Source organism: Lichenostomus cassidix, unplaced genomic scaffold (genome assembly GCF_008360975.1).
Source record: "Lichenostomus cassidix isolate B80296 unplaced genomic scaffold, HeHo_3.0 HiC_scaffold_34, whole genome shotgun sequence".
Classification (NCBI taxonomy): Eukaryota; Metazoa; Chordata; class Aves; order Passeriformes; family Meliphagidae; genus Lichenostomus; species Lichenostomus cassidix.
The window spans coordinates 2,412,740-2,425,855 of record NW_028147431.1 but is presented as its reverse complement, the minus strand read 5'-3'; the positions used below and the strand labels follow the sequence as shown (position 1 = coordinate 2,425,855).

Below are 13,116 nucleotides of genomic sequence, written 5' to 3'. Positions count from 1 at the left end.
GGGTCATCGGGGTCACTTTGGGGTCACTGGGGACACTCTGGGGTCATTGGGGACACTTTGGGTTCAGCGCCAATACCCAGGAGCTGGGCAAGGACAAGTGGCTGTGTCCCCTCAGCGGCAAGAAGTTCAAGGTGGGGACATTGGGGACATCCTAGGGGTCATTTGGGTCACTCTGGGGTCGTTGGGGTCACTCTGGGGTCATTCTGGGGTCATTGGGGACGCTTTGGGTTCAGTGCCAACACCCAGGAGCTGGACGAGGACAAGTGGCTGTGTCCCCTGAGTGGGAAAAAGTTCAAGGTGGGGACACTGGGGACATCCCAGGGGTCATTGGGGTCACTCTGGGGTCACTGGGGACACTTTGGGTTCAGTGCCAACACCCAGGAGCTGGGCAAGGACAAGTGGCTGTGTCCCCTGAGTGGGAAAAAGTTCAAGGTGGGGACACTGGGGACATCCCAGGGGTCATTGGGGTCACTCTGGGGTCACTGGGGACACTTTGGGTTCAGTGCCAACACCCAGGAGCTGGGCAAGGACAAGTGGCTGTGTCCCCTGAGTGGGAAAAAGTTCAAGGTGGGGACACTGGGGACATCCCAGGGGTCATTGGGGTCACTCTGGGGTCACTGGGGACACTTTGGGTTCAGTGCCAACACCCAGGAGCTGGGCAAGGACAAGTGGCTGTGTCCCCTGAGTGGGAAAAAGTTCAAGGTGGGGACACTGGGGACATCCCAGGGGTCATCGGGGTCACTCTGAGGTCATTTGAGATGCTCTGCAGGACAGTGGGGGGTCAATCGCCTTGATGTCCTCGATATTCCCCCAGTGTCCCCTGGCTGTCCCTGTGTCCCCAATGTCCCCTGGCTGTCTGTGATCCCCCGGCTGTCCCCAATGTCCCCAATGTCCCCTGGCTGTCCCTGATGTCCCCAATGTCCCCGGTGTCCCCTCAGGATCCCGAGTTTGTCCGGAAGCACATCTTCAACAAGCACGGGGACAAGATGAGCGCCGTGTGACCCTAATGTCCCCAGTGTCCCCAGGCTGTCCATGATCCCCTGGCTGTCCCCGATCCCCTGGCTGTCCCTGATGTCCCCAATGTCCCCAATGTCCCCGCAGGGTCCCGAGTTTGTCCGGAAGCACATCTTCAACAAGCACGGGGACAAGATGAGCGCCGTGCGCAAGGAGGTTTTGTTCTTCAACAACTTCCTGATGGATCCCAAGCGGCCAGCGCTGCCCGAGGGCAAGGGGGGACCTGCTCCGGGACCTAATGCAGGTAATGTCACCTGTGTCACCTCTGTGTCACCTGTGTCACCTCTGTGTCACCTCTGTCACCCCTGTCATACCCCCTGTGTCACCTCCCCTGTCACCTCCTGTGTCACCTCTGTCACCTCCCCTGTCACCTCCCCTGTCACCTCCCTGTCACCCCCTGTCCAGCGCCAGGCCCCAGTACAGGTATGTCACCTGTGTCACCTCCCCTGTCACCTCTGTCACCTCTGGGGTCATTGGTCACTCCCAGGGGTCACCAGGAGTTCCCCTCAGGCCCATCGGGTCACTCATGTCACCCCAGGGTCTCTGTCCCCTCCCCTGGTCACTGTCACCCCCCAGGCTCTGTGTCACCTCCCTCCCCAGCAGAGTGTCCCACGGTGAAACTGACCCCAAAACAGCCTCAAAAATCCCCAAAATCTCCCCAAAAATCCCCCAAAAAGCCCCAAAATCTCCCCAAAAAGTCTCAAAATCTCCCCAAAAAAGCCCCAAAACCTCCCCAAAATCTCCCCAAAAATCCCCCAAAAAGCCCCAAAATCTCCCTAAAAAAACCCCAAAATCTCCCCAAAAAACCCCAAAAAGCCTCAAAATCTCCCCAAAATCCCCAAAATCTCCCCAAAGATTCCCCCAAAAGCCCCAAAATCTCCCCCAAAAGCCCCAAAAAGCCCCAAAAAAACCCCAAAAAACCCCAAGATCTCCCTAAAAAGCCCCAAAAGCCCTAAAATCTCCCCAAAAAACCTCAAAATCTCCCCCAAAAGCCCCAAAACCTCCCCAAAAATCCCCCAAAAACCCCTAAACCGAATCCCATCTGCCATAGTCACAGAGCTCAGGTCCCCCCGCTGTCCCCACCCCCCTTGGTGGCCGCAGGGTGACCACAGAGTGACCCCTTGGTGACCCCTGTCCCTGTCCCCAGGGCTGACCCCCGGCGCTCTGCCCTACCCGCCGCAGGCCCAGCAGGGGCTGATGCCCTACGGGACCCCCAGACCCCCCATGCTGGGCTACGGAGGTACGGCGGGGTTTGGGGGGACTTGGGGGATTTTTGGGGATTTTGTGGGATTTTTTTGGGATTTTTTGGGATTTTTTTTGACTTTTTGGGGATTTTTAGGAGATTTTTAAGGGATTTTGGGGGGGGCTTGGGGGAATTTTGGGGATTTGTTGGGATTTTTGGGGGATTTTGGGGATTTTTTTGGGATTTTTTGGGATTTTTTGGGATTTTTTGGGATTTGTTGGGATTTTTTTTTATTTTTAAGGGATTTTTTGGGATTTCTGGGGATTTTTTGGGATTTTTAGGGGATTTTTTTTTATTTTTAGGGGATTTTTTGGGATTTTTTGGAGATTTTGAAGGGATTTTTTGGGGGATTTTTGGAATTTGTTGGGATTTTTTTGATTTTTAGAGGATTTTCTGGGGGATTTTTTGGGATTTTTAAGGGATTTTTAGGGGATTTTTTGGGATTTTTAAGGGATTTTAAAATTATTTTTGGGGGGATTTCTGAGGAGATTTTGTTGGATTTTTTTTGGGTGGTTTTGGGGTCTCTGGGCTGTTTTGGGGCATTTTGGGGTATTTTTGGGGTGTTTTGGGGTGTTTTGGGCTGTTTTGGGGTGTTTTTGGCTGTTTTGGGGGTATTTTGGGGTGGTTTTTGGGATATTTTTAGGGTTTTTTCCCCCCAGGGTCCCACCTGTCCTCCCCCGGGCCCTACGGGGGTCTCTGGGCTGTTTTTGGGATATTTTTGGGGTGTTCTAGGGTGTTTTCAGGGTATTTTGGGGTGGTTTTCGCTGGTTTTGGGCTGGTTTTGGGCTGTTTTTGGGGTGGTTTTTGGGGTATTTTTGATGTTTTTAGGGTTTTTCCCCCCCAGGGTCCCACCCGTACCCCCCCGGGCCCTACGGGGGTCTCTGGGCTGTTTTTGGGCTGGTTTTGGGATATTTTTGGGATATTTTTGGGATATTTTAGGGTCCCACCCGTACCCCCCCGGGCCCTACGGGGGTCGCGGCAGCTACGACACCTTCCGGGGGCAGGGCGGCGCCGGCGGCTACCTGAACAAACCCCGCAGCAGGTGAGACACTAAACCCCAAAAAAACCCAAAAAAACCCCAAAAAAACCCCCAAAAAACCCCAAAAAAAACCCCAAAAAAACCCCAAAATGGGGTGAACTGGGGCCGGGCTGGGGGGGTTTGATCCGTTTTGGGGGATTCTGAACCAATTTTGGGGGATTCTGATCCAATTTTGGGGTTTCCCATTTAATTTTGGGGTTTTTTCACCCAATTTTGGGAGGTTTTGATCCATTCTGGGGGATTCTGACCCAATTTTGGGGTTTCTGACCCAATTTTGGGGTTTCTGACCCAATTTTGGGGTTTCCAATTTAATTTTGGGGTTTATTCACCCAATTTTGGGAGGTTTTGATCCATTTTGGGGGATTCTGACCCAATTTTGGGGTTTTTTCACCCACTTCAGGGGGTTCAGACCCAATCTTGGGGATTCCCACCCCAAATCCGGGGATTTTGGGGTCCCTCAGGGGGGATTTTGGGGTAATTTTGGGGTTTTGGGTGGATTTTGGGTGGATTTTGGGGTCCCTATTGGGGTCAGGATGGAATTTGGGTGGATTTGGGGTCCCCGTGGTGGTCCAGGTAGATTTTGGGGTCCCTCAGAGGTTTTGGGGTGGATTTTGGGGTTTTTGGGTGGATTTTGGGGTCCCTCAGGGTTTCAGTGTGCATTTTGGGGTGATTTGGGGTGGATTTTAAGGATTTGGGGTTTATTTTGGGGTCCCTAATCCCCTGTCCTCCCAGGATGGTGCACGGCGACCCTTGGGGTGTATTTTGGGGTAGATTTGGGGTTTTGAGGTGGATTTTGGGGTCCCTGTTGGGGTCAGGATGGATTTGGGGTGGATTTGGGGTCCCCCAGGGTACATTTTGGGGTGATTTTTGCTGAATTTTGGGTGATTTGGGTTTATTTGGGGTCTCTCTCCCCAGGATGGTGCGCGGCGACCCGCGGGCGATCGTCGAGTATCGGGACCTCGACGCCCCCGAGGACGTGGATTTCTTCTGACCCCAAAAAAACCCCAAAATCCCCAAATTTTGATACTCCTGAGCTCCCCCAGCCCCGTTTGTACAACCCTGACCCCAAAAAACCCCAAAAAAACCCCAAATAAAGACCCCGAGGGGCAGCAGCACCCACAGCCCGGGTCAGCGGGGATTTTTGGGGATTTTCAGGTTGTTTTGGGGGATTTTGGGGTCGTTTAGGGATTTTTGGGGGATTTTGGGGTCGTTTAGGGATTTTTTGAGGTAATTTCGGGGTTTTTCTGGGTTTTTTGGGGGATTTTGGGTTCTTTAGGGTTTTTTTGGGGGATTTTGGGGTCATTTCTGACGTTTTCTGGGGTTTTGGGGGGATTTTGGGGTAATTTTGGGTTTTTTGGAGTACTTTGGGGTCATTTTGGGGTTTTGGGGGATTTTGGGGTAATTTCCGATGTTTTCTGGGGTTTTTTGGGGGATTTTGGGTTCTTTAGGGGTTTTTTGGGAGATTTTGGGGTAATTTCAGGTGTTTTCTGGGTTTTTTTGTGGATTTTGAGGTAATTTTGGGGTTTGTTGGGTAATTCTTTGGGGCCATTGATGGATTTTGGGGCAATTTTAGGGTTTTTTGGTGCATTTTCGGGCAGTTTTGGGTTTTTTGGGGGTATTTTGGGGTTTTTAGGGTTTTTTTGGGGATTTTGGGTTTTTCGGGATCCCCAAAGCCTCAGGATTTTTCCCCATGACGTCACAAGGGGCGTGGCCACAGCAACTCGATCGTTTATTGGTTCACAATTCCAGCACCGCAGCCAATCAGCGGCGAGGCCCCGCCCCCTCAGCAGCCAACCAATCACGGGTCGGGGGGCGTGGCAATCAGTGTCCTATTGGCTGTTGCCCAGCAACGGCCATGACGTCATCGAGGAGTGTCTTCCAGCCAATCAGCGGCGAGGAGAACACAGCAGCTTCTCCCATTGGCTGCGCGCTGACCAATGGGGGGTGGGCAGGGGAGGCTCCGCCCCTTCTTAAAGGGACAGCGTCCGGGAGGAGATTCGGCGTTCCCAGCGACCCCAGGGAGCACTTCCGGTCACTCCCAGTGTCCACTTCCGGTCACTCCCAGTGTCCACTTCCAGTCATTCCCAGTGACCACTTCCGGTCATTCCCAGTGACCACTTCCGGTCACTCCCAGTCCATCCCTCAATCCCATCCCAGTGCCCCAAAAACCCTTAAAAACCCCAAAATCACCTTAAAAAAACCAAAAAACCTTAAAAAAAATAAAAAAACCCAAAAAAACCCAAAAACCACCTTAAAAACAAAAAAAACCCTTTGAAAAACCCCAAAACCCTCTTAAAACCCCAAAAAACCCCAAAATCCCTTAAAAAAACCCCAAAACCCCTTAAAAGACCCAAAAACCCCTTAATAAAACAAAAAAAACCCAAAGACCCCAAAAAACCCAAAACCCACCTGAAAAAACCCAAAAAACCCTTAAAAAACCACAAAACCCACCTGAAAAAAACCAAAAAAACCCTAAAAAACCACAAAACCCTTTTAAAAAACCCAAAAAAACCCCAAAACCCACCAAAAAAACCCTTAAAAACCCCAAAACCTCTTAAAAACCCCCAAAGAAACCACCCCAACCCCCCCAGGGCTCCCCCGCTGATTTTGGGATATTTTTTGGGGTTTTTTGGGATTTTTTTGGGGTCAATCCTAGAAAGCCATGGCCGCCCAAGGCTCCTCCCTCCGATTTGGGGATTTTTTTGGAATGATTTTTGGGGTTTTTGGGGTCGATCCTACACCCCAGGATGAGCAGGGATCACCCCTAATTTTGGGGATATTTTAGGATTTTTGGGATTTTTGGGGTTAACCCTTACAGTGCCATAGCTGCCCACCCCAGGATGAGCAGCGATCCCCTGATTTTGGGGTTTTTTTGGGATTTTTGGGGTTATAGGGCCATAGCTGCCCACCCCAGGATGAGGAGCGATTCCCTGATTTAGGGGATTTTTTTGGGATGATTTTTGGGGTTTTTCAGGTCATTCCTACACCCCAGGATGAGCAGGGATCCCTGATTTTGGGGTTTTTTGGGGATATTTTGGGGGTTAACCCTTACAAAGCCATGGCTGCCCACCCCAGGATGAGCAGGGACCCCTGATTTTGGGATGATTTTTGGGATTTTTGGGGTTACAGGGCCATGGCTGCCCACCCCAGGATGAGCAGCGATCCCCTGATTTGGGGATAATTTGGGATGATTTTTGGGATTTTTGGGTCAATCCCCTATAGGGCCATGGCTGCCCACCCCAGGATGAGCAGGGACCCCCTGATTTGGGGTGAATTTTGGGGTTTTTGGGTCAATCCTACAAAGCCATGGCTGCCCACCCCAGGATGAGCAGGGACCCCCTGATTTGGGGTTTTTTTAGGATTTCTGGGGTTATAGGGCCATGGCTGCCCACCCCAGGATGAGGAATGACCCCTGATTTTGGGGTGAATTTTGGGATTTTTGGGTCAATCCCCTATAGGGCCATGGCTGCCCACCCCAGGATGAGGAGTGACCCCCCCAGCGGCGCCCCGCGGTTGAATTTGGGGTCGCCGGTCACGCCGTGGTAGTAAAAAGGGAAACAGAAAAGTCCCAAACCTGCGACCAGGATGGACCCGGCCTGGGGAGAGAAACGGGTTTGGGGTTAGATTCGGGGAAATTGGGGTTTTGGGGGGAAAATGGGGATTTGGGGTTAAAATGGGATTTGGGGTTAAAATGCGATTTGGGGTTTTTGGGGTTAAAATGAGGGAAATGGGGTTTGGGGTTAAAATGGGATTTGGGGTTAAAAGGGGGGAAATTGGGATTTGGGGTTAAAATGGGGAAAATTGGGGTTTTGGGGAAAATGGGATTTTGGGGTTAAAATGGGATTTGGGGTTAAAATCAGATAAATGGGGTTTTGGGGTTAAAATGGGGGAAGTTGGGGTTTTGGGGATTTTTGGGGAGTTCAGGGGCAAAAAAAGGGGTTTGGGGGTTAAACGGGAAAAATGGAATTTTGGGGTTAAAATGGGGGAAATTGGGTTTGGGGTTAAAATGGGTTTTGGGGTTAAAATGGGGGAAATTGGGGTTTTGGGGAGTTTAGGGGCAAAAAAGGGGTTTTTGGGGGATTTTTGGGGTTCAGGGAAGGGGAAAATGGGATCTTTGGGGTAATTTTGGGGTAATTTTGGGTCTCAGATCTTTGGGGTTGTTTTGGGGATATTTTGGGGTAAATTCAGGACATTTTGGGTCAATTCTCACCAGATCTGGGTGTTGGCAGTGAGGCGGATGGATTTTTGGGGTGAATTCAGGACATTTTGGGGTGATTTCAGGTGATTTTGGGTGGATTTTTGGGATAATTCTCACCAGGTGTGGGTGTCGGCAGTGCAGTGGGTTGATTTTTGGGGCAATTTGGGGTAATTTTGGGGTGATTTTGGGATATTTTGGGGTAACTCTCACCAGATTTGGATACCGGCAGTGCAGCAGGTGGATTTTTGGGGTGATTTGGGGTTATTTTGGGGTGATTTTGGGATGATTTTGGGGTAACTCTCACCAGGTGTGGGTGTCGGCAGTGCAGTGGGTTGATTTTTGGGGTTATTTTGGGGTAAATTCAGGTATTTTGGGGTGATTTTGGGATATTCTCACCAGGTGTGGGTACCGGCAGTGAGGCGTCGCCAGCAGCGCCAGGCTGTGCAGGAGGTGAAATCGATTGGCAGTTTCGTACAGCTGGGGAGCAGAAATTGGGGGATTTGGGGGATTTTTTGGGATTTTTGGGGTTTTTTGGGTTATTTTGGGGGTTTTTTGAGGTTATTTTTGGGATTTTTGGGTTATTTTGGGGATTTTTGGGGTTCTTTTGGGGTTTTTTGGGGATTTTTTGGGGATTTTTGGGGGTTTTTTGGGGTTATTTTGGGATTTTTGGGGTTTTTTGGGGGATTTTTGGGGTTATTTTGGGGTTATTTTTGGGGTTTTTTGGGGTTATTTTGTGGTTTTTTGGGTTATTTTGGGGTTTTTTGGGTTATTTTTGTGGTTTTTTGGGTTATTTTGGGTCCAGCTCCCCTCCCCACTCACCTCCTTCTGATACTCGTCGCGATCGCTGCGGCGCAGCCCTGAGGGGAGAAACCAAAAAAAATCCCAAAATTCAGTCAGAAATGGGGAAAATGGGGAAAAAATGGGAAAAAATGGGAAAAATCCGAATAAAAAGGAAAAAATGGGGAAAAATCAGAATAAAAAAGGGAACAATTGGGAAAAATCAGAATAAAAAAGGAAAAAAATGAGGAAATATCAGAATAAAAGGGGAAAATTGGGGAAAAATCAGAATAAAAAGGAAAAAAATGGGGAAAAATCAGAAAAAAAAGAAAAAAAACCGGGGCAAAACCAGGAAAAAACGAGAGCCCCTCAGGACCCTCGCAGGACCCCCAGAACCCCCCCGGGAGCCCCAAAACCCCCTCAGGACCCCAAAACCCTCCGCAGCCCCTCAGCCTCCCTCACGACCCTCCGGAGCTCTCCGATCGCCCCGAGCCGCCCGAGCCCGGGAGCTCCGCATGCCCCGCGCCCCCCGGGCAGCCCCCGGGACCCCAAACGGCACCGTGCGCGCCGTAAGCCGCGCCCGCCATGGCGGCAGCTCCGCTCAGCGCGCCCAGCCTCGCCCAGGCCGCCGCCATTGCTCTGCCTCCTCTTCCGCTCCTGCCGCCGCGCGCTTCCGCTTCCGCGCCGCGGGGTCGCGTTCTATTGGAGGAGCCGCCTGTCAATCAAAGGGGGGAAAGACCAATCGGGAAAGATCCCGCCTCCCGCGCGGGGCAGCGCGCCGCCTGGTGGTGGAAAGAGGGATCGCAGCGGCGGAAATTTGGGGGTTTTGGGAAAATTTGGGGTTTTTTTGGGTTTTTTTGGAAAATTTGGGGGTTTTTTGGGGGGAATTTCGGTTTTGGGGAAATTTGGGGTTTGGGAAAAATTGGGGTTTTTGGGGGAAAATTTGGGGTTTTGGGGAAATTTGGGGTTTTGGGGATTTGGGGTTTGGGAAAATTTGGCTTTTTGGAAATTTGGGGTTTGGGGGAAAATTTGGGTTTTGGGAAAATTTGGGGTTTTGGAAATTTGGGGTTTTGGGGGAAATTTGGGGTTTTGGGGGAAAATTGGGGTTTTGGGAAAATTTGGGTTTTGGGGGAAAATTTGGGGTTTTTTGGGAAAAATTTGGGGTTTTTTGGGAAAATTTGGGGTTTTTGGGGAGAAATTTGGGTTTTTTTGGGGAAAATTTTGGGGGTTTTGGGGAGAAATTTGGGGTTTTTTGGGGAAATTTGGGGTTTTTTGGAAAATTTGGGTTTTTTTGGGGAAATTTGGGTTTTTTTGGGTTTCTGGGGGTAATTTGGGGCTCCTGAGGAGGTTCTGGGGGTCCTGAGAGGTCCCAAATCTGCCCCTCACGGGTTCTGAGTGGGTTTTGGGTGTTTCCAGTGGGTTTTTGGGGATTTTTGTGGGTTTTTGGGACTTTTTGTGGGTTTTGAGGATCCTGAGGGGATTTGGGGGTTTTGGGGTTTGGAGAGGAGGATGAGGATGAGGATGAGGATGATGAGGATGATGAAGATGAGGAAGATGATGAAGATGATGAAGATCAGGATGATGAAGATGAAGATGAAGATGAAGATGAAAATCAGGATGATGAAGATGATGAAGACGAGGATGAAGAAGATGAAGATGAGGATGATGATGATGAGGATGATGAAGATGGGGAGGTGGGTTTGACTGGCTGGGGGTCAGAGGATGACGAGGATTGAGATGAAGATGAAGAAGATGAAGATGAGGATGAAGATGATGAAGATGAGGATGATGAGGATGAAGATGATGAAGATGAGGATGATGAGGATGAAGATGATGAAGATGAAGATGAGGATGAAGAAGATGAGGATGAGGATGATGAGGATTGGGATGAAGATGATGAGGATGATGAAGATGATGTTGGGGGAAGACGATAAGGATGATGATGATGAAGATGAAGATGATGAAGATGAAGATGATGAAGATGAAGATGATGAAGATGAAGATGATGAAGATGAAGAGGATGATGAAGATGATGAAGATGAAGATGAAGATGATGAAGATGAAGATGATGAAGATGCTGGGGAGGCTCGCCGGGCTGAGGGGGTTCAGGTGATGCTGAGGATGATGAAGATGATGATGATGATGATGAAGATCCCGGGCATGGGCAGGGATGATGATGAAGATGCCGAAGATGATGATGATGAGGATGATGAGGATGATGAAGGCCCTGAGGGGGGGCGGGGGGATTCAGAGGATGCTGAGGATGATGATGATGAGGATGAAGATGCTGAGGATGATGATGATGATGAAGCTGAAGATGATGAGGATGATGAGGATGATGAAGGCCCCAGGGGGGCAGGGGGATTCAGAGGATGAAGATGAAGATGCTGAGGATGATGATGATGCTGAGGATGATGAGGATGATGAAGATGATGAAGGCCCTGGGGGGGGCAGGGGGATTCAGAGGATGCCAAGGATGATGATGATGATGAGGATGGTGATGAGGATGATGATGATGAGGATGAAGATGCTGAGGATGATGATGATGCCGAGGATGATGAAGGTGAGGATGATGATGAAGGTCCAGGGTGGGGTTTAGAGAATGCTGAGGAGGAAGATGTTGAGGATGATGATGAGGATGATGATGAAGATGAGGATGATGATGATGCTGAGGCTGAAGGCCAGGGGGGGCGGGGGGCCGGTCCGAGGATGATGATGATGATGCTGAGGATGATGAAGATGATGATGATGATGAAGATGATGATGATGAAGCTGATGATGATGATGCCGATGAAGGCCCGTGGGGGCGGGGCCGGTCCGAGGATGATGATGAAGCTGAGGATGATGAATGATGAAGGCCCGGGGGGCGGGGGCCGGTCGGATGCTGAGGATGATGAAGATGATGCTGAGGCTGAAGGCTCGGGGGGGGGCGGGGGGCCGGTCCGAGGATGATGATGAAGATGCTGAGGATGATGATGATGCCGATGAAGGCCCCGTGGGGGGGGGCGGGGGGCCGGTCCGAGGATGATGATGATGAAGATGATGATGATGCCGATGAAGGCCCGGGGGGGGCGGGGGGCCGGTCCGAGCGCGGCGCCGCCCCCCGGAGGCGGCTCCCGGCGGGAGGGACCAGCGGCCGCTCCCGGTTCGGCTCGGCTCGGCCCGCCATGGCCCCCCCGCCCCCCCCGCCCGCAGCCCCCCGGTGAGCGCGAGACCCCCGCGGGGGGGAGGGGAGGGGGACGGACGGGGGGGGAGGGGCGGCCCGAGCCCGCCGGGGGGAGGGGAGGGGGAGGGGGTGGTGATGGGGAGGGGAGGGGCGGCGGATGGACCCCCGGCCCGGTTTTGGGGGGATGGGGGGCTGGGAGCTCCGGACCCCGAATTTGGGGTGGGGGAGGGGCGCGGGGGGGCGGCAAGGAGGGGAGGGGCCGGGCTGGGGGGGAGGGGCCGGATTTGGGGAGGGGAGGCGGTAAGTGGGGCAGCGGCGCGGGGGGCGGGGGGGCGGCGGGGGTCGCGAGCGCCGAGAGACCCCCCGGGACCCCCCCGACCCCCCCGGGATGCTCCGGAACTCCGGTTGCCACGGCGACGCTCCGGGCTCTGTTCCCATGGCAACGGGGGGGGGCAGCAGCATCCCCCAACCCCCCCGGGCGGGGCGGGGGGGCAGCCGAGGGGATTTTGGGGTGAATTCGCCCAGATTTGGGGCAGATTTCCGGGGGGGATTTCCGGTGGGGTTTGGGGGTCCCCGGGGGGGTTTTTGGGGAGGATTTTTGGGGGTCCCGGGGGGGGGAAGGACCCCCCCGCTGATGGTTTGTTCTGCTCGTTCTTCTCTCCCCCCCCCGCGCTCGCCCCTCCCCATTTCCCATCATCCCTTTGGGCTCCTGGCCTCCCCTCCCCCATGGCCTCCCTCCCCCACCCCTGACCTGGGACCCCCTGACCCCCCTGACCCCCCGCGCCCCGTCACCCCAAACCCCAATTCCCCCTGTTTTCCCCCAAATTTCCTCCTCGTTTCCCCAAAACTCCTCACCCCCAATTTCCCTCAATTTCCACCCAATTTCCCCCAATTTCCACCCAATTTCCCAACCCCATTTCCTCCCCATTTCCTCCCTGATTTCCCCAAATTTTCACCCCAATTTCCACCCAACTTCCTCAATTTCCACCCAATTTCCCTCAATTTCCACCCAATTTCACCCAATTTCCCCCAATTTCCTCAATTTCCCCCAATTTCCACTCAATTTCCTCAATTTCCCTCAATTTCCCAACCCCATTTCCACCCTATTTCCTCTCCAATTTCCTCTCCCCTTTCCTCCCCATTTCCCCCCAATTTCCTCAATTTCCACCCCAATTTCCCAACCCATTTCCCTCTAATTTCCTCTCCAATTTCCTCCCCAATTGTCCTCAATTTCCCCCAATTTCCACCCAATTTCCCAACCCCATTTCCTCTCCCATTTCCTCTCCCCTTTCCTCCCCATTTCCTCCCCATTTCCCTCAATTTCCACCCCATTTCCCTTTTCCCCATTTCCCCCAATTCCCTAATTTCTTCCCCCATTTCCCCCGAATTTCCCCCAAATTCCTTCATTTCCCCAATTTCCCCCCAAATTCCAATTTTCCACTTAATTTCCCCTCAACAACTTCCCCCTGATTTCCCCCAATTTCCCCATTTCTTCCCCAATTTCCTCTCATTTCCTGTTTTTTTCCCATTCTCCCCAAATCCCCCAATTTCCCCAATTTCCCCCATTTTCCTGCATTTCCCCATTTTTCCCCCAATTTCTCTGATTTCCCCATCATTTCCCTGATTTCTTCCCCAATTTTCTCCCCATTTCCCTGTTTTCTCCCCATTTTCCCCTGAAT

General features: G+C 52.1%; 2 protein-coding genes across 4 annotated transcripts in view; one reads left to right on the top strand and one right to left on the bottom strand.

The window, feature by feature from the left end:
* SRRT (serrate, RNA effector molecule) overlaps positions 1 to 4,417 on the top strand; it is a 24,322-nt gene extending 19,905 nt beyond the window's left edge. Inside the window, exons 19-20 of the mRNA XM_085045049.1 lie at positions 3,197 to 3,299; positions 4,212 to 4,417. Coding sequence (XP_084901175.1) covers positions 3,197 to 3,299; positions 4,212 to 4,287 — 179 coding nt within the window. The 3' untranslated portion in view covers positions 4,288 to 4,417. The remainder of the gene's footprint in view (positions 1 to 3,196; positions 3,300 to 4,211) is intronic.
* A 591-nt stretch (positions 4,418 to 5,008) lies between these two features.
* TMEM256 (transmembrane protein 256) lies at positions 5,009 to 9,048 on the bottom strand. Of its 3 annotated transcripts, none has more exons than XM_085045098.1 (5): positions 8,831 to 9,048; positions 8,314 to 8,351; positions 7,891 to 7,971; positions 6,871 to 6,892; positions 5,009 to 5,265 (listed from the first exon to the last, which is right to left on the bottom strand). In XM_085045098.1, the coding sequence occupies exons 1-5, from the start codon at positions 8,904 to 8,906 to the stop codon at positions 5,183 to 5,185; spliced, it is 300 nt and encodes a 99-aa protein (XP_084901224.1). In that variant the 5' UTR covers positions 8,907 to 9,048; the 3' UTR covers positions 5,009 to 5,182. The 3 variants fall into 3 exon arrangements, with proteins under 3 accessions (XP_084901224.1, XP_084901223.1, XP_084901222.1); XM_085045097.1 differs by lacking the exon at positions 5,009 to 5,265 and adding an exon at positions 6,076 to 6,195 and having other exon boundaries at positions 6,761 to 6,892; positions 8,831 to 9,046; XM_085045096.1 differs by lacking the exon at positions 5,009 to 5,265 and having other exon boundaries at positions 6,640 to 6,892; positions 8,831 to 9,042.
* Positions 9,049 to 13,116: the final 4,068 nt, after the last annotated feature.

What these genes read in the sequence shown, in the direction of transcription:
- TMEM256 (XM_085045097.1), bottom strand. Translation starts at nt 8,906, where the DNA reads ATGGCGGCGGCCTGGGCGAGGCTGGGCGCGCTGAGCGGAGCTGCCGCC. An exon ending in CGCGGCTTACGGCGCGCACG is followed by an intron (nt 8,352 to 8,830) that starts GTGCCGTTTGGG and finishes TTCTCCCCTCAG; the next exon opens with GGCTGCGCCGCAGCGATCGC. An exon ending in ACTGCCGGTACCCACACCTG is followed by an intron (nt 6,893 to 7,890) that starts GTGAGAATATCC and finishes TTCTCTCCCCAG; the next exon opens with GCCGGGTCCATCCTGGTCGC.